Consider the following 25,228-nt stretch of genomic DNA (forward strand, 5'->3'; position numbering starts at 1 on the left):
TGAACTTTGTGCTGACTGTGCAGAAGGCAAATGCAGGAGATGAAAATCCACAGAGGATTGTATTATTTTGTGAAAATGATAACAACTGACTGCAGTCTTCTTCACAAGCACTGACCCTCCAAGAGAAATCAGGAAACATAAGCATTCATGTTTAATTTCTTTAAAGTATATTTGACACCTACTGCATAGGCAGAAGTTAGCTGAGAGACTTTTGGGGTGTTTCAGGAGTGCGTTTGTGCTGGGCAAAAGAGCAGATGGGTTGTCACACAGATGCCTCAGGGAGAGGTGTGTTGCAGGAGGGTTTGTGCGCGATGTCCAGAGCAAGAGGAAGTTTGAACCTGAGCAAGATCAGCCTGTGATGTAATGGTGAAACCTGGCAAGTCAGATGTTTTGGACTTTGCTTAAGTCCCTAAAATGTCCTGTCCCTCCTTTGTCACCCTTCTGACCCCAGAGATTTGCTGTTGTCTGGGGCTGGGCTTTGACATTGGTGGGAGTGGGGCCCTGGAAGCGTTGCACATCAATGCAGTGCCAAGAGGAAGATGAGATTCAGGCACATGTGAGATCATGCCTGCAAAATACATCCGCCCTGAACAGAAACTCAGCATGTGAACTCATGGGAAGAAAACCATAGCTGTAATTACCTACTGACATGTGAACCAAACGGGGTCTGAAGTTCTGCTGGAATCATGCCACGTGTTTGTGTGCTTCTCCCTAAAGACACTCGCCTCCCCTTGAACTTTTTGAGATATATGTATTTTTATTCATTTTGGCAGAAATGTCTGTAGTACCATGTGCCATACCATTTAAATAACTGTCCCTTTTATGGTGTAATATCCAGCTGAAATGCTAAATAGTGTGAGTTCCTTGCTTTTTATTGGAACTGCAGTCCCACTGTAGCTTATCATATTTGCATTAAGTTTTGCATTTATATCAGCGTGGTGTGAACTTCATTTGGGCTCTTTTGATTTCATATATTCAGTCTCTTGCCTACTGAAGCCTGCTAAAAAGGGGCCTTTTGACTTTCAGTCACCATTGGGTTAGATCTATTTTTGAAATGGTCTTCTGCAGTTCACCCATAATAACTCTGATGAGTTGATAACCAAAGTCCTGATTTTCATTGACTTTAATGGAGCGGGATGAAACCTCTTTGTGTGTCTTGGGTGTGGATAACAGGTGATTATTGTAGTATCAACTGGCTACATATTGCGTTAAATTATCCCTTTAAAAATATCCCACGATCCCTTAAATTTTCTTCAGATTGCTTTTAGTAAGTTCTCATATTCCCTTTAAATTTTGTTCTGTGTATGCTGAATGTCTCCAGTTTGCTTGGATTGTCCTTGTAAGTCATGTTTTAGAGCTCTATTTTGGTCCTGAAGTTCCCTGAAAAGGTTTCCCCAAACCAAGCGTCTCACTCTAGTTGAAGCCTAAGAGCAGTACTGAGCTGTGCGGAAGGCCTGTTAGGGGTTTTGCAAGCTGCATCCCTATTTTAAGGTCTCTTCCTCTTTCATAATCTTGTTCACTTGCATTCAGTTCGCAAGCTGCAGTTTCAAGTTCTGTGTTACACCGAACTGCCGTGTAACTGCTGTGGGTTTACTGCTAAGAGGCAGGCTGTGCTCTCTTCCACAGGGAATAGTTTCCTCTCCTCCCTCCGGCCCAGTTGTTTGTGTGATTTCTTGAGGTGGTTGTAAATTCTGATCCTGCCTCCAATGTACTTGCAGGCACTTGTAGTTTAGAAATATCTGCAAATTTATTAAGGCTTTCTCTGTTTCATATTTCTCCTCTTCGTGTGTACGTTAATATAAAACAGACTCCGCTAACCAGCGGAAGTCCTAATCTTTTCGAGGAAGATCTTACAGGCTCAGATGTCACTTTCCAGTGCTCTACGTCAGGATTAATTTAGTAAAAATGAAAGGGTTTATATTTGAGCGGATGATGAGTGTGTCAGGCCGAGCAGTTAGGTACAGCAGGATGGGTGCCTGTAGGCCGCACGCAGGCCACGTGAGGCCATGAGGTGGCGTGGCCAGCAGGGCCCGTGGTGGGGAGGCCCCTGCTCGCGCTCACCTCGGCGGGGAGGAGGGGGTACGTCGTGGTTTCACAACTAATAAGCTGAAAGGAGATAAGCTTGCAACATTTCCGTTTCTCTCCTCTTGTTATTTTTTTGGTTGCTGTTGCTACTGATACAGTAGGGCAAAGGCAAGATGTCAGCGGTCTCCAGAGGAGATGTATCAGTTCAGGAGGGTGGTTGCAGCCAGCATGAATCTGGTTGTTCTCCAGAGGATTTCCCCCTGCGCTCAGAATTGGTTTTATTTTATTTTCTTAATCTTCTAGCATTCAGAGCCTGTGCAATTGGTCAAAAGAAAAAAAAAAAAAAAGGAAATGATCCTGATGTGCTTGAAACATATTTGAATCGCAGCAGGAAATGAAGCGCTCAGTAGGGCTGATGTTTTGCAAGTGAGCTTCTCCCCTCACTGCTTCATTTTTCAGTCTCCAGCAAGCAGCAGATCCGTCACTGGGGTTGCCACAGCTCGGCCCTGTGGCAGGTGGTTTTCTTTCTCTCCACTTTCCTAACCTTGCCTCCTGGGCTGCCCCCAGCCATGCTTCTGGCTGGGAGAAAGCAGGGGCTCTTCTGAAAGCTGCTGGGCTCCCCGTGGGGCACTCAGGCTTGGTGGTGTAACGTGGCACGGCGCTTCATGCCCGGCTAAAGCTGGCATGTACTGACCGAGAGCTTGGCTGGGAGGGTGTCTTGGGGGGGTCCCCACTGCCTGTGCATGTGGGTGGGTGGCTGGGGTGGGATTGGAGATGAGTAGTGAGAGCCAGGGGGTTACCGGCTTCTTCAGGGACATTGGCGCTTCTTCCCTGCTCCTTCCTAGATGATAAATGGATTATAGAAAAAAAAGGGGCGGGAAGAATAGTCATCATTGACACGTATGTTAGACATGATGTTATTCAATAGGCAATTTTTATCAAGGCAGAACCATCCCCAGGGCTTTGAAGAAATAAATTCAAGAGGACAAGAAAAATCTAGTATACCATTAGATCGATTATCCCCGATCTTTGTAAATATTCCAACAAGTCTTATTAAGCTGTCTGCATCAGACTTTTCTCTGCTAAAATGGGTAACAAATGAATGCTGGTGAATGGAACGAATGTTAAGCTGCTATATTTATTTTTGTCTCTTTTAAAAAATGTTTTCTTATTTTCACTAGTCTGCAGCATGCTGAGTCTTTGTCTCCACTTGATTAATGTAACTTCAAGACAGCATTTATTAACTAATTTTCTGATATGATCTGCAGGCACTTAAAAACAAACAAACAAAAAAAACACACACCAAAAATAGAGAAAAAACAAACGAATTCAAATTGAGACCAGTGGACAATCTCCAGTAATGAGAATGGAAGAAAGGCCATTAAGTGAGCTGAATTAAAGTGGCTTAGCTCTTTTCCTTTTTAGAAGCGATCTAAATTTAACATGCTGTGAGTTATTTTGGTGTCTTAACTGATAAGTTTAACAAAACATCGGACACTTGCAGCATATTCTGCATGCAGAAGAATTTCAGGATTCCTGGAACGGCAGGATGTAACCTCTGTTTCACCTGGAAACATAAGCAATTCTGGGGGCAGCTGATAGGCTTCGTAATGAAAAATGGGCGGCAGCCAAGATCTAGAGCCAAGCTAGGCGCCAGAAATAGATCTGCAGAGAGGCTTGTTTTGCACTGTCCGGACTGGCATATTGAGGACTGTGAACAGAAATACCGGACTCGATGCTGCAGTACACATGCAGAATTAGTCTTGACTCCTTTCCTTTTTCAGTATTGTGAAAGCTTGGCTAAATAAATGTGTTGCAGTTTCAGGTGTCTCAATATGTGATAGTGTTTTTCCCCATTTTGCTTGTGGTTTCTTTCCTTCTTGCTTGTTTGAAGTGCTTTCTGGATAGCATGTGTTTGCATTGAAAGGCGTTCAAGTGTGCATCATCTGAAAATCTCCAGCTCCTCTGCTCTAGTGGCACAGACATGGGGCAAGTAGAGAGGCAAAGGTTTAAATGGCTTGGAGAAGGTGCTTAGAGGAGAGGAGAGGGCCAGGCAAAGAGGGGACCAGAATGAAGGGTGCAGGGATTGCAAGGAGGCAGGGATGTGAAGGGTTTTGTTTGTGCTGCTTCACAGGCAGCACGCTCATGGGAAAGCAAACTGAAGTTTCCTCTGCTTTGCACGTCACTTACTAAATGATTAATTGAGGTCATGTTTAATTATAGAATCAGATCTGTCATCATCTCTGGCTGGCTGGAGACGCCGAGCTGTTTGCGGGGGGTGCGCAGGAGAGTGCCTGGGTCTGGCTGGCCGGCGGCAGAGCACCAAAAGCTGTGGGAGCACAGCCGCAGTGCCAGATCCTGGCCCCATGCAGCACGTGGGGTGGTGCAGGATGGGGCTGTGCTCCAAGCACTTCGGGTTGCTGTTTTGAGAAGCAAACGCCTTAGTGGAGGGTGTGTTTCAGCTTGTCACCTGATAGTCTGGTTTCAAGCATCTTTGCTGCAACTCCTTCATCCGCCTTTTTTCTTCGGCCCTTCCCTTAATGATATACAATAGCTGTAATGAGAGAGAACTTGTAGTTTTAGAAAAAACACTTGTGCGGATAAAGCTAAAACCTGTTTTTTTTTTTCTGTTCTCAAGATGCATAATGGTGTTTTCTCATGTTTTCTTAGGCCTGTATTTCAAGCCTCTAAACCTGATCAGATTCTACACGAGGGATGGGAGTGCTCCCAGAAGACAGGTGGCTTCACGGCCTGTGCAAGCAGCCAAGCTGGAGCTGCTCTATTTCTGTCTGATAGCTTGTGGTTAATTGTCATCCCTCTAAAAACGCGCACCAGTGATTAAACTCTGTTTTTGGAAAAGCCACCAGCAATGACAGTACCTGATGATCATTTATAAATCCCTGTATTCTAACTATTGATAAGTATTTCTGGAAATAGTCAAGTCTCTGTTCATGAGGCTGCTATGGGAAAGGCTGAGCTCATGCCCCAGTAGGAACTGCCTACAGACTATGCCAGCATAATGTGAATTATTCAGATGTTTGTGAACAATTACTTAAAATCCAGAACCACTTAGGCATTACGGAGCATTTAACTGATCATCAGGAAGGGGGAGAAGGCCCTGGAAACAAACCCAGCATTGTTTGTAACACACTGAGTGCCTTTGCAGACATCCTCTGCTGGTAGCATTAATCCTCCGTGCCCTTCCTTCTGGCTTAGACCACACTGGTGGCTGCAGGTGCGTGCTGTAGTATTGCAGCATTTGGTCACTGAGCATTTCTTCACGTTTTGATGAAGTTGCCATTCACCATTTGCATCAACAGATCGAAGGGACGGACCCTCAGGCACCAGTCACCCTTCTTGCTTTCTCTTCCTTTGCTTGCCCAGCTACCAAATTATTCCACTGACACGTGGTGTCTCCTGAAAAGCCGCCTCCCCTGGGGGAAGGGGAGGATGAGTCCTGCTCGTCTCTTCCTACAATCAGCAAAGACAAACTTTCTCTAAGAGAGAGATTCAGGGCCACTGCCAGCAGCTTTCCCTGGATTCCCCTCCACAGGGGAATGTGGAGGGGAATCCACATCCATGGCGAGGAGATGCTGTGTTGTCTTCCCCCCCACCTCATCCTTCTCTAAAGTTTAGGTATGAAGTTGCTCTTGACACTGAACGTGCTCTCGTTATGGTTTCTGTATATATTTTTCCTACCCTCTGCATAGCAGCAAATTGAACGGTGCCGGGCTCCCCACCACTCCCTAAGCACGTTTCCAGTGGTGCCCTGTCCCAGTAAACATCCAAGAGCTCTCTGCATTCTGAAGGGTGAGCACAGCCTGAGCTTTTGGAGACGCTAAGTAAAAAGAGGATGCTGTAGTGACATGGAGAGAAATTACTGGAGATCTACCAAGAGAAAAGCTGACGCTTTTTACAAAGAAACATAAATGTCAGCATGTTTCTCTGAGCAGCTTACAGTACAGTGTGGCAGCCAGCTATCAAACAGCTGCTCTGGGGAAAACACCAGTGCCCAGCTCTTTTGCATACTTTAAAAAATAGTTTAAAAGCAATGCAAAGGCCTTTTGAAGCTTGGACATCCTACCTACCTTGTGTTTCTCTTACTTTTCAGACTGTTAATTTATGTTTTGTTGAATACTTCTGTTTTGTGTCACCTCACTTTGTTGGTGCATGAGCACAGGGGAGCAAAGTGAGCTAAGCAGCAATGTATAGGCGTATACTTTGTGGATTATGCGCAACCCTGACAAATAGTTGACAAATAATCTGAGTTCCAAAACCAGAACAAATACACTTGAAAACATAAAAGTAAATTAATTGAATTATTTTCCCAGACATATTTGAAATATTGCAGTGTCCAGGGTATTTATTGATCTGGTAAGTATGAATCTCCTGGGTGAGTCTATTTGATCATGGAACAATGTTGTCAGTTTGCCACAGTGCTCTCAGATTACCAATATACCATATTTACAGATTTGATCCTCTCCACCAGTCTTTCCATAGCTTGGACAAATATTTCTTTGGAGTTGCTCAGGAAAAACCTGTAATTGCTCTGAAACACCCTTTAGCAATCATCCAATCACTTTATTCTCCAAATACCAGCTCAGTTAAAGGACTTTCATGTCAGAAGGCACTGTATATAGAAATTCCAGTAACAAAAATACTGTCTTTAAAATCATAACAAATTCAAAGTGAACTTTTCTTTGGTTTTACCTAGTGATTAGTCCCCAAAATGTGCTAGCAGGCTGACTAGTCATGCAAGTGGCTATAGGGTCTATTAAAAATGACTGGTGTTGGGTAATTTCTGTACACAGAATGGATTCTCCATAAATTGTGTACATACTAAGTGACAGGGGAATGTACTCCAAGAATTTAGAGAAATCCAGTTTACAGCTTCCCGTTTGTAGCACTTAAAAGTTAAAGCAGCATTTCGGACATTTCCATGCTGTATGCGCAGGAGAAAGTTGGAAATGCGAATTCGGAAGAGGCATGGGCTCTGTACTGTGACCAGGGGAAGGAAATAGATGTGCATAATGTGACACTGCAGACAGCCTTGTAATCTTGAGTAATGGGAGTACATGCGGGGAACAAGGGAGGTGTTAGGCAAAACCCTGACAAAATCGGTTGCTTTGTCTTGCTATGTGGTCTTGCCAGCTGAAGATAAATGGTTTCATGGACACATCGATGCGTTTAGTCCAGTAAGATGCTGTAATGCAGTTGGAACAAGTAAATGATCAATATTTTCACTTTTCACTCACAAGACCAAAGAATAGTATCAAACAGGTGTGGAAATCGATCATCCTTCACCTATCTACCCCCAGCTCCTGTCAGAATGAAAGGTTGTCTAAAACAAGAAGTCCTTCTTAGTGAGATGGGATACGTAGAATCAGGATAAAATACTTAATATATGTCACAGGTACTTGACCAAGTGCTAACTGTTCTGCTGAGTGCTTCAGCAGCCACTTCTGGTGGTAATTAAAATGATACTTGAGACAGTCCACTCAAATGCTGCTTCTGATCTGGGGCTTGGAGCCCCAGGAATGCAGCGTGGTGATAGCCTCTGCTTTCCTTTGTGCTGTCTGTTGGATCTATGGAGGATAATGAAAAGTAACATGGCAGGTTTTTTTGGTAGCTGCTGGTGTGTATTTTCAGAAAAAAATGCGAAGGCTCCCAGCTGAAACTCTCTTTAGGAATTTGAACACTCTGGAGAACTGAGCTGATGAAACAGTTGTTCGTCATTCCAGCGTCCGTACCTCTCTTTATTTCTAGTAATAGTTACACATAAGCTGTGCTATGCTTGCTTTTTGTTTTCTCCTCACTCTGAGTATTTACCAACTTCTGAACTTGAAGGATATTGAAGCAAGATATTTATGCTAATGAAATAGCTCACTAATTACGCTGTCACAGGCTTTAGATACTATTTGCACAACTATACCATGCTCTGATGACTAGAAAGCTTTGTCACCTGCCCTTCAGCAATAAATAAATAAGTAAAAAAAAGTCATGGAGTCATTAGTGCATAGGCATGGCTACCATAGCAGATCAATAAATGATCCGTTCAGGTCGCTGGGTATCCGTCACCAACACGTGTGTAACTGCACAGGCTCCGGCGTTTGCTGGCAGCTGCTGAGCAGAACAGCACCTTTCCCCCTGTGCTGATTAGCAGATGCACATTCTTGGCTCTCACCCCTAATTGTAGCAACAGTGCTGCAATTTTCTTCTGACATATTTTTCCTAAACAGGTCATTATAGGTGACTGAGCATCTCACACATGCCGGCAGGTCTTAATGCAATTGCTAGGAAAAATTCCTTAACAGTGAAGTGTTTCTCGCTTCAATACTAGTGCCTTTAAAGGTGAAGCAAACTCATGAACTAGTAAAGTGGAAAGATGGCCAATTTGAGAAAGCCGCTCAGCAGTGACTCAAGATGGATATTAACCTCTGCTGGTGTTCTCTCTTCTTTCCCATCCCAGGCCCTGATCTCTCTTTTGCAATTAGCAGTGATAGATTCTGTTGTGAGTAGCTTGCAGAAAGAGCTGCTCATGGAGAAAAGGCTGAAGGACTAAGGTCTTTGTGGACGGGTGCATGGCAGCTAGCTCGTGTGTGTCAGCAATGTGAGACTTACAGCCTGCTTCAGAGGTAGACTGAATACTGGGGCTTGATACAGCAAGCTGAATGCAGTGTGTTGGATGAAAATTTAGGTGGGGGTCTTGTTATGTATCACAGGTCCACAGAATGCGGCATTATGCGCAGTCTGCGTTCTGTGTCAAGTCGCTGATGCTAATTCAAGCCTTTCCTGTAAAACCGAGAGTCTGATTCAGGTTTTTGGCCAAAAATGGGTCAAACTGCCTTGCTTTAGACTTTTTTTTTTCTTTTTAATAGAGCAATACACAGCATTTTAGCTTCCCTGATTGAAAGAAAAACAATACCTGCGACAGTATTTGATCGCTTCTGACAATGCCACAGACTGTAGGTTGGCTGGGTGTTCTGCTGGTGTCGGGTCCAGGCTGTGGGCTGCCCCTGCGAGTGGTGGCAGCGGCTGGCCCAAGGTGCCAGGGGTGGCTGGTGCTTGACCACCGTGCTGTGCGGCCCTTTGGCTTGCAGCTGAGGAGTTCTCTGCTTTCCTGATTATTTTGTTATTTAAATATTACAATAAATGCACATGAAAGGGAAATGTTTTGCTGTGACAGTTCTTATTCACTGGTTCTTCCTAGCAGCTAGTGCAAGGTTTACAGTAAATCTAGGAAATACTAATTTCTATTGGCATGCCAGTGGGCGTAAGACCAGAAATCACTTGAAACGATTTCTTTTGGTACAAACACAAGCAGGAATGGCAATATCTCACTCTTAGTTCAGTTCTGACGTGTTTGAGTTTGGCAGATGAGGGAGGATGGAGCAGACTCGGAGCTTTGGTTTCTGCATCCCCCTGTGGGAAATGTTCTGTGGCTGAGCTGGCACGGGCTGGGAAGGAAGCATGGCAAATGGTTCAAATGAAATGCAATTTTTTTTCCTTTTTTAAGCATCTGCCGCAATACATAAGACCACACTGTGATGAAACACATCAGGCAGCTGTGGTAAAAGATGCTGCTTTAGTCCTTTTTGTGTTGGAGGAGTGGCAAGAGTAAAATTCCAATGCGAATCTTTCTCAAGGACATAAAGGATTAATATGCTTTAAAGTAGACAACATTAACTTAGAAATAGATTTTCCAGGTTTGAGTATGATGAATATTGCAGTGGAAAGATTGCAAATAATGGTGTTTTTCTTTTCCAGCTTGTTTCTGAATTTTGAGATAACCTGTTCACAAGACAGTTATATCTTGCAGAGTCTGGAGAGCTGCTGTGGTCTTATGTGCTCAAGTAGCCATGCATGCTTCCATTTTGCAGGGTTATTTTAAGTTCTGGTGGTTTCATGGCATCACAAACGTCTTTGCTGGTTGCAGGAGGCAACCTGGAGGCGCGCAGCGAGCCCCCAGGCTGGCAGCAGCTGCCCCGGGTAGGACACTGCCTTCAGGAGGGGCAGCTGGAGCCAGGGCCACATCCTGTTTCTGACATCTTCAGGGGACAAGCATCTTTGCAATTTGTCCCTTTATTTTTCTGAGTCTCCAGCATGTTTGGTTTGGTTTTAAATGGAGTAGATTGTGCTCTGACAGTTTGGTTAGTATCTCGGATACTTGCTGCTGGGGGCCCGGTGCAAAGCCAGGCAAGGACAGAGCTGCCAGCTCTGTGCACCGCGCTCCCTCCCTCTGATGGCACTGATGCTGCTGAAGGAGTGGAGTGAGCGTGGCACGTCCTAACCCCTGTACGCCTGCTTATTTATTTATGCATTCCGATCCATAATAGCATAATAACACACTTGAAACAATGCGATAATTATTTCACTTCTTGGGTGGTTAAAATTAACTGTGCTCATTGCATATTTATTCTGTAAAAAGACACAAGATGTTTAGTAATTGCCTAGAAATTCATTATCTGGATAATGTTCTGTTTCTAAATGTGTATTGCATGACCATTAATCTGTGCCAACAGCAAGCACGCAGCAATATCTGATGTAATTAGTTTTTCTTGTACATGCCAGAGAGAACATCTGGGCTAATTGTGTGTTGTTGACAAAAGTTGCTATTCTGATGGGGGTCCCTGTTTGTTTGCACATATAATGAGCGTGTGTGCACATACTCGTGATTTCGGATTATCCTCAAGCAAGCTGATAGCTCCTCCTGATGAGATGCTCTTGTTGGCGTGTTACAGGGGTCATGCTCACAGTGTCTGTGGGCAGCTTTAGTAAGTATTAGGAGAAATAATATATTCTCCTTTCAAACAGAAAACAAACAAACTGGTAATACTGTTTCTTCTCCTTTGTTTTACCAGCCTCCACTGGTCCAAGCGATTTTCAGTGGTGATCCAGAAGAGATTCGGATGTTGATCTACAAGACCGAGGATGTCAACGCCTTGGTATGTAGCTTGGCATATGTTTGTGCCTGGGACATGCAAGCGCCAGGCCTATGAACTCCTGCAATGATAATATTAATCATGTCCTTAGCAATTAACACATAACAGAATAGAAAATATTTGGAAGATGGAGATTCAGGGCTTGAATGTAATCCTAATTATTAGTCTGAAATATAATTATCTCCAGCAGGTGATTTTAAATTTTCTAAATATATAGTAATTATTCCAAATGTGCAGGTTACTCAGGGACACTGTTTTCTTGTGTACTGAGAAAATGAATGAGAACAGCTGAAAGCTGCATATTTTTACTCTCTGTAGAGTTTCCTTTTTTGAAGAGCCTTTACAGAACAGGAGCTTTTATTCAGCATCTGACTGTGCTTGAAATAAAGTTTCACTATAGGTCTCTGCAGTGAGAGTAAGCATTTTGGCCATGATTTGCCCACAGAGGAATTGTCATTCTTCAAATTGGCTTGTTCTAGACAGAATGATGGTAAGCAGCTGCAAACATGTAGTAGCTAATTGTTTTAACAGTGAAAAAACTCTCTGCTTGAACTTGGTCTTTTTGCAGATTTTTTTTTCTTTTTCCTTTTTGTTTTTTGTTTTTTGTTTGATTTTAGCTTAAATCTGTACTGTTAGAAATGAACCCTGTTAGTCTTGACTGCAGCTTTTGGAAGTGGTGAGAATATCAAGCAGAACCAGAATGGTGGTTTCCAGGTGCTTCCTGGTGTTTCGAATCAACCTTCCTTTTCTTCAGGTCTTTCTCTGCCATAAAGCTGTTGGTTTATTCATAGCTAATTCCAGCAGTTTAGCCTCGTGTAGCCTTCGCACTGCAGCTTGTGCAGGCAGTGGTGTCCAGACATCTGGTTCAGAGATGTGGAAGGGTACAGAAGTGAGCCCACTCAGGTCTCTGTCAAGTGGAAGGAATGATTTGCTGCTGGTTTTCACGGGGAATCTGTTCAGAGAAAGAAGACCTTGACATTACCTGTTCCCTGTGATTCATTTCCTGGTTGTTTTCTTGAAATAACTTCTCAGAACTGCTTGCTTAAAGCATCACCTACCTTGATTTTCCCCTGTATTTCTTTTCCCTGATGGTCTTACAAATAATATAAAATAGAAGTATAAAAAAAAATCTAGATGAACATGACAGTCCTACTTTTTCCTCTGCGTTTTGTGTTAGGTTTTCAAAATAGCATTTCCTGTACAGGGCTATTGTAGGCTTCTTAAACGTTTTTCTATCCTTTGGCTGCAAGTGTGCTAGTGATCGTTGCCTGGGAGATGCTCTCATCTGTCAGGGTGCAATGTTAAATGAGGAATATGTATTTTATAGCTGAGTAGCATAGTACGTAACAGAAAAAATAACTGAACTTGAACAGTTTTGCTCAGAATCACGTTTAAGTTAATAAAAGTCCACCCAAGAATGCTTTGGCTGAACAGCTATTTTGTCAGAAGCAAAAAAGCAAACCGTTCTTTGGAGTAATTAGGAAAATACTGGGCAACACAAATTCTGAAGATTGGGTTTTTAATAGCGTTTGCAGAAAAGTGTGAAATGCTGGAACTGTCATTAAAGAAAGATCAAATGATAGCTTGTTCCTTCCTCCTGTGCTGTCAGCTGGCAATTTGCACTGCGTGCTTACATTTCTATTTTCAGGGTGTTTTTAATTACTTCCATGTTAGTGTTTCTCTAGTGCTTGGGTGTTCATGTGAGAGGAAACTCTGACACTGTTTGGCAGTGATTAGTTCTTGCTGATCGTTTTGGTTAGCCGTGTTGGTATTGAAATAGTTCGAATGCAAGTAGGAGAGGGAAATAAAATAACCTCCTTTTTTTTGCAGCAAGCTTTGAGGATTTCTGAAGTTTTATAGATGGTATTTTGGAATCTACGGTGAGAGAGGTATGAGGCAGGCAGAAGTAAAAGGCCATGGAGAAACTGTTGAATGTTGGTGAGATGTGCACATCTGTCCTAAGAGACAATTAACCTCAGAGGAAAGACTTTAGAGCAAATCGGGGGTTTAGAAGATTACCCTTTTTTTTCTTGTCTGGCCAAATAAATCAAATCTTTCCAAGTCCGGAAGTGTATGTTTATGAAAACGGCTGCTTTCTGGATGCTGCTATAATTGTGACTTCTGTCTTGCCACAAAGTGCAAGTCGCAACGGTTTGGCTCAGAAGCTGTTTCCAGTTCATTCTGCCACTGCAGCAGTCGCTTTGACCTTCCTGGTTCCCTGCTCTGCCTGGGGGAGCGTGATGCTACTTGTGCAGAGCACCGCGTGGGCAGCCTTAAGCTTGGCTGGCAGTGACCCCCTGGCTCCAGGGAAATACCAGGGAGAATTTTGGGGGGTGCTTTTTTTTCACTGTGGGAGGAGGAGGAGGGAACGATGCAGAGCCTTGAGTTCATCTAGGGATTATTCTGTGTCTACTGGTAAGATTGATAGTGCCTGTAGCTGTGCAGCACCCTTTATGTGCAGAGTTCTGATTTCCTACTAAACTTTTCCCTTTCTGTAAGATGTTAATTTTCATCTCAATCTATCAATTTCCCCTCAAAAACAAAGTCAAACAAAAAAGGCAAAAAATCTTTCCCATGTTTTTACCCATAACTGATGAGATGTTTGCAAGCCAAACCAGACGCTTCTTTCTCTCTGTTTTTCCTCTTTATCACCTAAGCCTGTTTTTCTTCTGGGATAAAACCCTAACAAACAAAGTTTATGCACAATTTTGGTTTCCCCAGAATGATTCCTGTTGCATTCATATTTCTGGGAAAGTAAATAATACCTCCCTGCCCCCACGCTGAGGCTGTTGCAGGCCACCTCCACTTTCCCTTTGTTTAATTGCTTCTGTTTCTGGTCATGGGCATGGGTGCTGGTACCGCCTCCTGGGCTTGCTCCATGCTCGCTGCCCTGCCAGCTGGAGAAGCTGTTTGTCCATGTCAAGAGCTTCTCAGACAAATGCTCCCTCACCCACTTGGGTCAAAACGAGATAGGTTAGGAGGATGTAACGGATTAGCTGAATTTGGCTCGTTTTCATTCATCAGAGCTGCAGAGCCAGCAGATGCAGGCGGGCTGAAGTGACTGGTGCTGGGCCAGGCTGGAGCCATGTCGAGGTGTAAAGGTGCTTGGCATCGCCTGCCCGCTTCCAGCTGCAGAGCAGGGCTGCAGGGGGCACCAGCAGAGGCTACAGGGCCCTACCCAAGGGGCACGCATTTAGAGGGAGCTTTGTTACTGATAAGGAAGGCAAGAAAGAGGCCCTTACGAAGAGGTCTGGATGGCGGCAGTTTATTACTTCTTTTTCTCATCCTACTTTTGCAATTTTGCTAAGCATGCTTTTTGGGATGGTGAGAGTGCTTGAGGGTGCAAGTGTGCACACGTTTCAGATTCTGAGCCTGAAAGGCCTCGCGTGCTTTGGATAGCTGATGTGGAAAACAGCTTGTCGGTTGGTTTGGAGTGACATGCTTGACTTGGGACAAAGGGAGAAAGCCATGTGGTATTTCAGTCATCTTGGGAACCAGATGCTCATCTCTGCTCACGTCCAAGGAATGCTGATTTTCTTTTGGCACTGTGGAGTCTCCCAGGAGATAAAGCTATTTTGGAAGTAAGTGATCTTCTTCTGGAAGTGCTTCTGCCATGTTAGAAAGCCTTCTGAAGGAGTGAATGTATTCCAGAACTTCGGAAAGCCTCTGCGTTGACACGGTGTGACAGTTCAGTACAAGCTCTTAAATTAAGTGGGAAACACTGGAGAATTTTCTTGTTTTCTACAGAAGGAAATTTTGAACAACTTTCAGGAATTTAAGGACATTGAATACTGAATCTGTATTGGCATTTGTGATGCAAGAGAATCAGCATGATTTTTATTTACAATAAATACTCTTCTTTAAAAAAACATAGCTAGAATTCGTGGTATTTTACAAAATAACATTAGAATTGCAAAGAAGACTCTGCTGGATTTTGATCCATTACCTGCTTTGAGATACAGGCTGTGCTGAGGAGAAACTTGGCCTGTTTCTTAATGTGCCCGAATGTTTTGTGTATGCTGGTATGATTGATGTGAGCCACTGTTCTGCTAATCTTCATGTGTGCTGGGGCTCTGATCCAATAAAGCACTTAAGGGGTTGCCTAATGTTGAGCCTTATCAGTGTCACTGTGATTGCTTCAACAGTTGAAGCATGTGTTGAGTGCTTTTCTTGTTGAGGCCTTCTGTCCTTGATTGCCTATTTGTTAAATTCTTAATTTCCTTTCTTTGTAGTTTAAAAAAATAAAGAAGTACAGCTAACGTTATCATGCAGCATCATCTTCTCTGTGAACTAGTGAAGCCCCTAATACAGTTTTGGGAAGAGAGTATGTATCTCAACTTAGAATAATTTATTTTAGCTATTGTTTAGCTTATCTGCTGTCTCTTACGGACCTTTTGTTCCTTAAGAACTGCACTTGAAGCAGGTCTGATTATTTGTCTTAGTGCTATTTGTAACCATTTTATTCTTTCCCCCTCACCCCTTTCCTTGCCTTATGATGGATTGTCAGCTTTGGGGGGTTCCGGCAGACCCCTCGCTGAAACATCAAACTTCCTTTTTATTCCCTTCTCTGTTTGTAACCGTCAGTCTTTACATCAGTATTAGCTACTTATTTCTGGTGCTCCTTTTACTGCTGTCACGTCAGAATGGCAGCTGTGGTTGGACATCGCATAGCGCCTGGAGCAGATGCAGCACTGGTGAGCTCTTTAGACCGTGCTGAAGTGGTTGGTGGCTCTCAGGAGGATGCCAGGAGCGTGGTTTGACGGGCAGGCAGGTGCCCTGGTTCCTCTGTGTTTCTTTCAGCCTTGTGCAGAACATAAACAGGAACTCAAGAGTTTTCCTCTGCTGAGTTGCTCAAGGCTCAGCTGCAGGCGTCATGTTGGCACTTCTCCCTGCTAAAGTCCAGAAAACGCTGCCTAGGGGGCCCTCATGTTTGTTGCTCATTTTTCCACACCATGCATTGTTTCTTTTTTTTTTTTTTTTTTTTTTTGTCTTCTGATAGTTCACATGAGGATGAATTCTGCTTTGTGCCTGGCTCTGATAATTGGAGAAATTTTAGCTTTATGCCTAAAACTTGGAGAAATTAAGCTTAAATGCAGTTGCATGATGAAAACCTCTCTTTCTCTGAAGACTTGATTCTCATTTTCTTTGACATAATTTTGCATTGATTTTAAAAAGTGAAAGCTGAGATTATTTACAGGTAGATACTGCTTTGGTAGTGGAAAAATTCGTTCTTTTGTTGTTTTTTTGCAGGTCTTTCAGTCCCATTAGTATCCCCCTAAGTTTACAATGCTACATGAAAGCATTTCTGTTTCACGTCCTTTCCTCTCTGGATTATCAAATATCTGTTAGATTTACAATTTAGTATAAAATTATTATCAATATTATCAATATTATCAATAAAGCACTGCATAGCCTAGCTTTTTTGATATAGAAAATTGTTGGTTTTGTGCTGCTAACATTCAACTTCAAGCTGTTCAGCTCTGTTGCAAACCCTGGCTGGGTTGCAAGAAGCTGCTGTAAATTTTTTCACTGACAGGTACAATAGCTATTACAAACGCTACACTGTGCTATGAGAGATCTGTGCGTTAAAATGAACAAGCTAAAAATAAATAAAACCAATTCTATACTTGTACAAGTGTTTGGTTAGTTTTAGCATGTTTTGTGTAGTGAATAGCCTTAGGATAGGTGATAAGAAGCAGTATTTATGAGAGTTTATTAAAGTTATCTCAGTGTGTACTCACGCAGTCCTTAAGAGCTAGTCCTTGGTGGATCGCAGCACAGCAGAGGTCAGCGAGCAAGCAGTGCGCAGCCAGATTGGTCAAGGTGAGGCTGTAGTTCTTGTTGTCATAATGTGGACATACAAGAAAATCCAATTTGTTATTTCAGTTTCTGGGAGGTCACTCATTGGATGTGGAGCTCTTTTGGGAGTTTGGTCCTGTAGAGCATCCACTGCTTCTGATTGTGAAAGAGAAAAGGGAGAGTTGCTTCATATTGTTTTAATTTACCTGCCACATGGGGAGGTGAAGTTCTGAGAGAGATCTTTTCCCTGACCTGTGACAACCAGGGCATCCACGTAATTGGTCTGCAGCATGTCATGTGCATGCCTAACATGTAAGATCAAAATGTACTGCAACAGAATTTGAGGACTGTGTACATCATGTGTATTTGAAAACAAAACAACAAAACAAGACACCAAACATACAAATACAAGAAGCAAACATAGTAATAAACAACAATGGCTCTGTGCCCTGCACTTGATGGAAAACAATTTTCAGCATTCACATGACAAATGACTCTGCCACACTGATTTGTTCACATTTATAGCATACTTTGAAGATGGTCCAAAATAGCTTGCAGCTGATGACCTCTTGGGCATGTTAAAAGAGATACTTTACTTGACAGGCTCAGAGAGATGTTTCAGGGAGAAAGCGTAAATACCAGTAGGATTTTTCTGCTGGTATCACTCACAGTTGTTGAATTTGTTACCGGTTTACAGTATCAAATTATGGTAGGTTGTAATTTAATAAGTTTGATTGGTAAGTCTCTTAGAACTTTATGTATTGGTGGTTAAAAAACATGGCTATAGTGTGATGCATGGTATTAGCCATGCTTGTGATTTGTTTCCTATATTGTCATGTTTATTTTATTTTTATTTTTATTTTATTTTTTTAAAGCCCTATGTTCTGGAGTCATCTGAATAAATCAGTATTTTTTAAATTTTTTTAATAAACACTGTATTTATATCATGTGAAATTAGGAAAGTCAATCTTGAAAATGTGACTCCCTAAGCCTGAAAATGACAGAAATCAAATAAGAAATATCTGTGTTTCGGAAATTGTATGCATGATAAGGTATAGTTCTTAGAAGTTTAAGGATGCAGACCTGGTTGTTAATCTTTTCTTTACTTGTGTTTAAAGGTTGATCTATGTGTACAAATCCATTTTGGGCTGTTCTAACCAACCAGACTAGGTGTGCAGTAACCTTTCTGAAATATGTTACTGCAATTTTTAGCGGCAAATCTTTCCAAAAGAGACACAAGGGTTCTGAGGAATGTTTTTCCTCATCTACAGATGTGTTCTGGCTTTGCAGGAGGAGCACTGTGATGTGATAGAGATTTGATTTAGATTTGATTTGATTTTATCTACCTGTAGGAAGGATATCAGACTAAATATTTCTTTGCAAGGTGTGGTGGAACCCAGTGATAAGAAAGGTGAGGATTATTGGGAGAAAGTGTGTTAGCAAGACCTTGAATTTTGTTCTTTCGCTAGTTGAGACTGTATTTCTAATGATAAATGGAAATACTGGGGAAAAAAAAAAAAAAAAAAGCATTACTCATTAATAGTAATGCTTAATACTAATGCTTGCAATTATCAGCCATGTTTTCTAACTGGACCATCTGTGGTTTTGCAGGATGCTGAGAAGCGAACTCCTCTTCATGTTGCATCGTTCCTTGGGGATGCAGACATCATTGAGCTTCTCATTTTGTCGGGTAAGTTAGCCTCCCTTACTGTCGTTACTGGGTAAATTAGCTAATTTTAATGCGACAAGAAATAGCCAATAAAGCATGTGGGAGTGAGCTTTGTGTAGTACATATTGCTGAGTTCCATAGAGATGGTTGCAGTTGTTTACAAACTTACAAAATGTATTTAAATGTGGTGGTACAACTATAAAAGGTGTAGCAACTAAGTGAAATTAACAAACAAAGCAATTAGTTTTTAAAAACTCTGAAAGCATTCAAACTGATAATTTTTGTGTATTCAGAAACATGCTGAAGTACGTGTTTGAAATGTGGGCTCAAGTCCTGGAGCACAAGCCAAGAATTTTTGTTAGGCAAAAATGATTATAGAATAATAGTAGAAAGTTCTGAATGAGTTTGAATAAATAGTAAGTGGTATTTACATTAGAAACATGCTTCTAAAAGTCAGGAAGTTGATTTGGAGAACAGAAACTTTGCAGCAGGATGTATCTACACAACAACTTGGAAATCAGTGAGAGAACAGTTATCTTTTCCAACAGATTGATACTAATGGGTAGGTTTTTGAAAGGCATGAATATTTTGTGTGTAGTCCCTGAAGAAAAGAGAAACTTGTCAAAAAGAAGCTTCTCTAAGCAACAATATGTTCTTAGGAGAGACAGGTATGTGTGTGTGTATACATTTGTGTATATATATAATATATATATGCACAGGATATTTTGTATTTGTATATTCTCTTAAGATGCTTTGCTCAAAACCAAAGTATATTAAACGTTATCTCTAACTGCTTAGGTCCTCCCTTAAAAAGCATCCCCTTGTTAGGGTATTGCCAAAAAACTCGGCTTGTATGTTGTCATCTAATGTTTTGGAATGACAAATCATGAACAAAAGTAATCTATTCATATCTCTGTGTGTGGAGTCTGATAGATGTTTGGCTATAGGTGCTCAAAATACCTCTTTTTTATTTATTTTCTTATTTTGTGTGTGTGTGTGTGGCATAAAGACTGAAATACAATCTTAACAGTGCGCTAAAAGTCAAGAATACCCCTATTTTAATCTCATGCTGACACTGCTAATTTAATTTGCTCTAGATTTTTTTTTTCCAGCTTGTTATAGGAATGTAATGCTAACCTACCTTTCCAGGAGCACTGTGAAAAAAAATCATAAATATTTCCAAACACTTTCAGTGGCACACACGTGCGCATGCACACACACACACAAGTCAAAACAAAATATAAAGGAGATTTCTCTTGATTTCTCTCAAGAAGTACCCTTAAGTCATGGTAAACTTGCTTGCATATTTCAAAGGCAATGTTTTCCTAAACTGGGGAACTGTAAGGATAAAGTTTATGTTGGTTTAAGGGTGTTGGATTGAAAAGAACCTTATGGTACACATGTCTAACTCCTTGCAAGCAACCTTACTGTATGATTCTTGCTGTGTGATGCTGTAATTTGTGGTTTTACAAATTATTAGACTGCCTCTTCAAATGACTTGCATATTCTTTTTAGAAAGTTATTTAAGAAATACCAATCCTGTGATTTTTAGATACCACCTAATTTCCTTGAATCCGAGAGTAATTCTGGATGGAAGGGATTTCTGAAGGTTAGTTGATATAGCTTGTAAAATGAGGTTTGTAGCCCAGAACAAATAGTTCTGTTATCCATGAACTTGAAGAAAACAAGCTTTCTGCAGATTTGTACCCTACATTTTCTGTTGTCCAGCAGGGTAAAAATGCCAACTGAAGCTTTTCCCGCGGTTGAGGTATTCAAAGCCTTTGACTTTCCTAGGTGCTCTGGTGTCTAGCATGGGTTGCACTACTGATTCAGTCTTTTCTCTAAAGTGCTCATGGTACATATAGTAGATTAACACTAGCTGTGTGTATGTCCAAGGGCCTAAGACTGAAAAGACCAAACTTTTTTTCTCGGCAGTAACATCATAGACAATGCAGCTGTATACGTGGCAGTGCCTTGTGCCCGCAGTCCCACTCCATCTGCAGGTTCTGCTGCTTCCTGGTCTTCAGCTTTGCTGCTCACCTCACCTCCTCTCTCTGCCTGTATTGCTTTTCTTTTGTATAGACCTTCTTGTCTCCTTGGTGAAAAATGCAATGGTGCTTAAAAGAGAATGATGGAGGAACAGATATTCTAATGGGTGCATGCAGACAGTACAAATATGTTCTTCTGGATTACCAGCCTAACTTCAAAAGGAGAAGGCAGAAAAAAAAAAAAGGAGAATTCGGTTTACTATACCTGTGTGTTTTCTCTGAACGTTTTTTGGACTGTTTCAAGTGTTCTAACTGTTTAATGAGTATAGTTTGACATCGTGCATCAGATCCTTCCGCTCTAACCCTGACGGCAGCAAAATGATTTAGATGAACATTCTTCTGCTGATGGGTTGTGCTTGGATGTTTTTTCAACGTGTTCGATGCAAACAGATTTTTATTCACTAGGAGATAAGAGTTAATAAACTTAATCTGTGTGTGTGTTCTTGCAGTGTATGTTGTTTGTAACATACTGGTATTCCATTGCTGCCTGCCTTTTTTTCAAGTTTTTCAAGTAGCAGCACAGGCAATAATAGCCACCTAAAGAGAAAAGCGAAGCAGTTCTGCCCATTTCTCCTTTGAATCCCAATAGCATTACACAACATCCTGATGAAGGCAGGGTACATTCTGCATCTTGTTTTCCATTGTGTTCCTAATGAGGAAAAGGGACTTCATCATGTTCTTTTAGCCACTTTGTTCCAGCACCTCTCTGCCAAAATGTTATACACAGGCTGTAGGGTTTCTCTGGTTACAACACAAATGTAGGTGATATATCTTGCCTTTTTATGATTAAGTGAATGGAGAAAAACTCATAATGTGGGCTTTTAATAATTCTATTTTGTGTCAGTGGGGCAGCGCTGGAGTTCAATCTGAAGGAACTGTGTGGGGGTCATTCCCAACTAACTCAGCATGAGTCAAAATTAATCTTGTGTTGTATGTTCTACTTACTGATTGTCCTGTAATATCTGAACTATCATTACTCGTGGTACACAGCAGTACTTGCATCCAAGAGAAGGTTTGGAGGTTTGGAGGAGCAGGTTTGTGAATTATTATAAACACCTTGTTGTTACTGGAATCTGGCAGTGAACTAGGCTCCGAAGAGAACAGCAGCATCTCCCCTTTGTTTCACCTCTTCATTTGGAAAACAGTGTTTCATAAAAGATTAATCTGTTCATAAAATTAAGTTACATAAGAAGAAAAGCTTTGTTGTTGGACAAAAAATAAGAAGGTGTTTTCATGGAGGGGAAGCACAAAAATGCTTGCTGTAAGGCTCAAACAATAATATTCGCAGCCTGAGTAGAAGCTGAGAGAGCTAGCAACCCATTGCATTTTGTATAGGGCTCAGGAGAGAAATTAAATGAAACATGCACATCTAAGATTTGTGGCCCATGAACCAGTGGCAGCGCAAATAAATGTGGTGTCTAATGAATAAAGCTTCTACCCAGGTGTTTGGACTCATACCAGAAATGGCTTTCTAGCCACTGAAATGGAATCTGTTTGGAATTGATACAGGAGACGCAGTGCCAGGTCCCTCAACTAGTATAAATCATCCCAGCCCATTAAATGTCAGGGTTAGGTGGGTTTACATCAGCTCAAAGGTCTGATCCATAGCCATGTGGTTCAAACTGGAGACATGTGCTGTGAGGTTTTTCTAGGCTATATGAAAGCTGGCTACATGGAGCTTTGAGATCTTTCACTTCCTCCCTGTCAAGAAGGAGAAGGAGCAGAGTAACTGCCTCACGTACATGAAGCTCCTTATGATGACACATTCACGGATGTGTCAGAACTGTTCGGATAAATCCAAGCTCCATTATCATGCGTGCCTGTACCTCTCCCCCTCTTGGGCTTTGAGCTGGTGCTGAGGGCATAATGTTTGAGCTCAGTTCCCTACCACTTGTTCCCCCCCTCCCACACGAACTTGTGATCTGGGCAATGTTATCATGCCTCACTTTGTCAAGAGGCTCTGAGCTTCTTGGCAAGATGTTTATGCACTAGGGATGTGCATGCAATGTTGACAGCCATCTCCTATAAATTGCATGGTAGATGAGGAGAAGGACAAACCCCAGCATGCTTTGGAAAGGTTCCTGGTAAGCCCTGGCATGCAGATTTGGAAGCGAGACTGTCACACACGTGGCAGGTTCTGGGCCATCCTTAGTACATAGGCAGCAGGGGGAAGGCACTGCCTGATTTGAACTTGCATTCAGGGCTTTTTCTTTTATGGCAGGCTAAAGAGTGAGAGAGTTGGAATGGCAGATTCCAAGTGACTTCGACTTAGCTCTGAGGAGATCTTGTCAAACCTCCTGTTTCTGTCACATAGGTGTTCCCCGGCTTTTAGGTTCACTTGCTGACATCTAGCTCTACTGTTTTGAGTCCCAATTTCATCTACTCTGTTACATATATTTGTGTGTGTGTGTGTTGATTTTTGGCTTATATTGTGTATCTCTCTGCATGTGGTGGTGGGTCATTCCTTTTATTTTCACGTGCCTGTTGCTGTGTTTCATAGAAGGGGCTGGAAAGGTGCACATTATTGATGTTTCTAATAGGATAGGGAACAGTCTTCTTCATCTGTTGATCCTTCCTAATTTCAAAGATTTAGACAGCAGAATCTAGATTTATTGGAGACCTGTGGGTTTGGCAAATGTGCTGTATGGAGAATTATAACAGCAAGGATAAAGAGATGTTAACTTCCTTCCTGAAAGCCAACATCAGGTTGTTTATTTCTGATCTCAAAAGAACAGGGGCAATTTTAGATTTATTTCCTCTTTTGGCAGAAAAATTTGAGAGTGAAAGATCTCGAAGATTACAGCACAGCCATATTAAAGAAGAGTGGATTACAGAAAGTTTCCTCTCTGTTGATTTTATCTGTGATGTTGTGCGTTAGCACATCTACTTCAGCTTCACAGAACGACTCCAGCAGCCAGGCCTTCCTGTCAGGTCCAGGCCCTACGGGCAGAGGTCTGGGGCTAGGGCTGGGAAAAGTTTCTTATCTGGGCAATGTTTTAAGTGGGGATTTTGTGAGGTCTGTGGCTACTTGGAAGGTGTTAAGGGAAAACTTTAAAGGAGCTTGTCTTCCCAAGGAGGACTGGTACTGTGAAGGCCACCATACTCACTGGTTTCAGTGTTACCAGCTGTAGGCCTCTCACATGTATAAAAGGGTATTTAATTATCCTAACATTTTAGGCTGCTGTAGGAGTGCATTGAAACATGTTAAAGTGCATGATCCAGGGTAAAGAATTTCTGGGTGACACTGAGGAAGTGTTACGAGATAGACTTGAAAATTTAAGGTTTTGATTCTTGGACACAGGTGATTTTAGGTACGTTAACAATCCAAGCCCTGAGTTTTCAGAGTTGGGTTTCTGTGTTGCTCAGGGCTTTCAAAGAGCTGTCCCCCAGGGTGTTGCAGGGCATTCAAGTCTGTGAAGTGTAGAGGACACCTTTGAAAATGTGAGCATTGCTCCCTGGTGGGTGCCTCCTGTTCTCTCCTTTAAAATGGCAGGTATTTTCAGGCCCCGAAGGTGTGCCTTGGTGCTGGTGAAGCTCTTTGATCATCCTTCAGCTGTTGCCTGCAAGATGCCGCTGGAAAACTAAAAGCTGAATGTTGGTGAAGCAAATAGGCAGTAAAGAGGGAAATATTTTGAAGCATCTCTTCAGAAAATGTGTGCCTTAGTACACAGGGAACAGTGGCTTCTGTAATAGGCAGCAGCTGAATTGTGCAGCTCTTTAAAAACATAAATCACAAATTTATTCAGCTGTCACGTTGAATTAGGTATGTAAGAGCAATTTTACTTTGTCATATAAAGAGCCCCAAACCACAAAGAGGTAAGGGAATACAGAAAACTGCTGAAGAAGAAAAGGCTGATAACACGCTGTGGATTATTTTATTTATACTGGTAGTGTTTTGCTTTTGTTGTTTTCCTTAGCTCTGTTCTTGGCAGCTACCTTCTTCAGCTTCTTGAAGGGTGAGTGGATCAGTGAAAGGCATGAATAACTTCTGAAGGAGACACTTCCCTAGGTTTTCTAATCATCTTTGTATTCTCTGATGCTCCTGGAGTTGGTGAATACTGAGGAATGACGTGACTTTGGTCACACTTTGCTACTCTGTGCATAAGCCTTTCTGATTTCCTACCACGTGCTTGTGGGATTTGGTGAATGTCCAGAAATAAGCCAAAAGAAAACTAAAGAAAACTTAGTTAAGAAAACAAGGATTAAAAAAAAAAAAGGCAAGACAAATGCAAAATAAATTTGTAAATGTAAAAAAGAGGCATTTAGTGGCAATCATTAGGAATTCATCCAGGCATTTTGTATCCCTAAAATCCCTATAGGATCACATCAGTGTAACATAAGGTACCTTGGAGTCATCCTGGGTGGAGGGGGCGGTTGCCTTATGCAAATCTGGAGGCGTCTCAGGTAGCTTAGCCTCAGAGTGAGTACCAACATATTTCAATCATAATGGCCTTCTCAAGTAGGTAAAAGGAGGTAGCAACTTCCTTGCTTTATATATAGATTAAGTAGAAAACACATTGAAACTATTGCCGTCTGTACTACGGGGTGCTTCTCTAGAGGGCAGGTTATGCCACTGGGTACAAAGTTCTGAGGTGAGGTGTTGCCTCTGATTGTTGCAATAGCTATGAAAGTGGCTTTCTTTTTCTTGGAGCCAAAAAATTATATCCCAGCTTGTGGTAATCTGAAAGAACTTGTTTCTTCTCTGATTATCTAGCACAATTCCCAATAACCACGGTGATTCAGAG

General features: G+C 41.9%; 1 protein-coding gene across 7 annotated transcripts in view; it reads left to right on the forward strand.

The window, feature by feature from the left end:
• Positions 1-25,228, forward strand: part of ANKRD44 (ankyrin repeat domain 44) — a 145,520-nt gene that overhangs the window by 57,658 nt on the left and 62,634 nt on the right. For all 7 annotated transcript variants that reach the window (XR_014317764.1, XM_082763358.1, XM_082763362.1 and 4 more), the window contains exons 2-3: positions 10,887-10,970; positions 18,378-18,456. Coding sequence is in view for 6 of the 7 variants with exons in the window: in XM_082763358.1 (XP_082619484.1) it covers positions 10,887-10,970; positions 18,378-18,456 (163 nt within the window). In the remaining variant the exon portion in view is untranslated. The remainder of the gene's footprint in view (positions 1-10,886; positions 10,971-18,377; positions 18,457-25,228) is intronic.

This window comes from Aythya marila (assembly GCF_965140915.1).
Source record: "Aythya marila genome assembly, chromosome: 6".
In the NCBI taxonomy this organism is placed as follows: Eukaryota; Metazoa; Chordata; class Aves; order Anseriformes; family Anatidae; genus Aythya; species Aythya marila.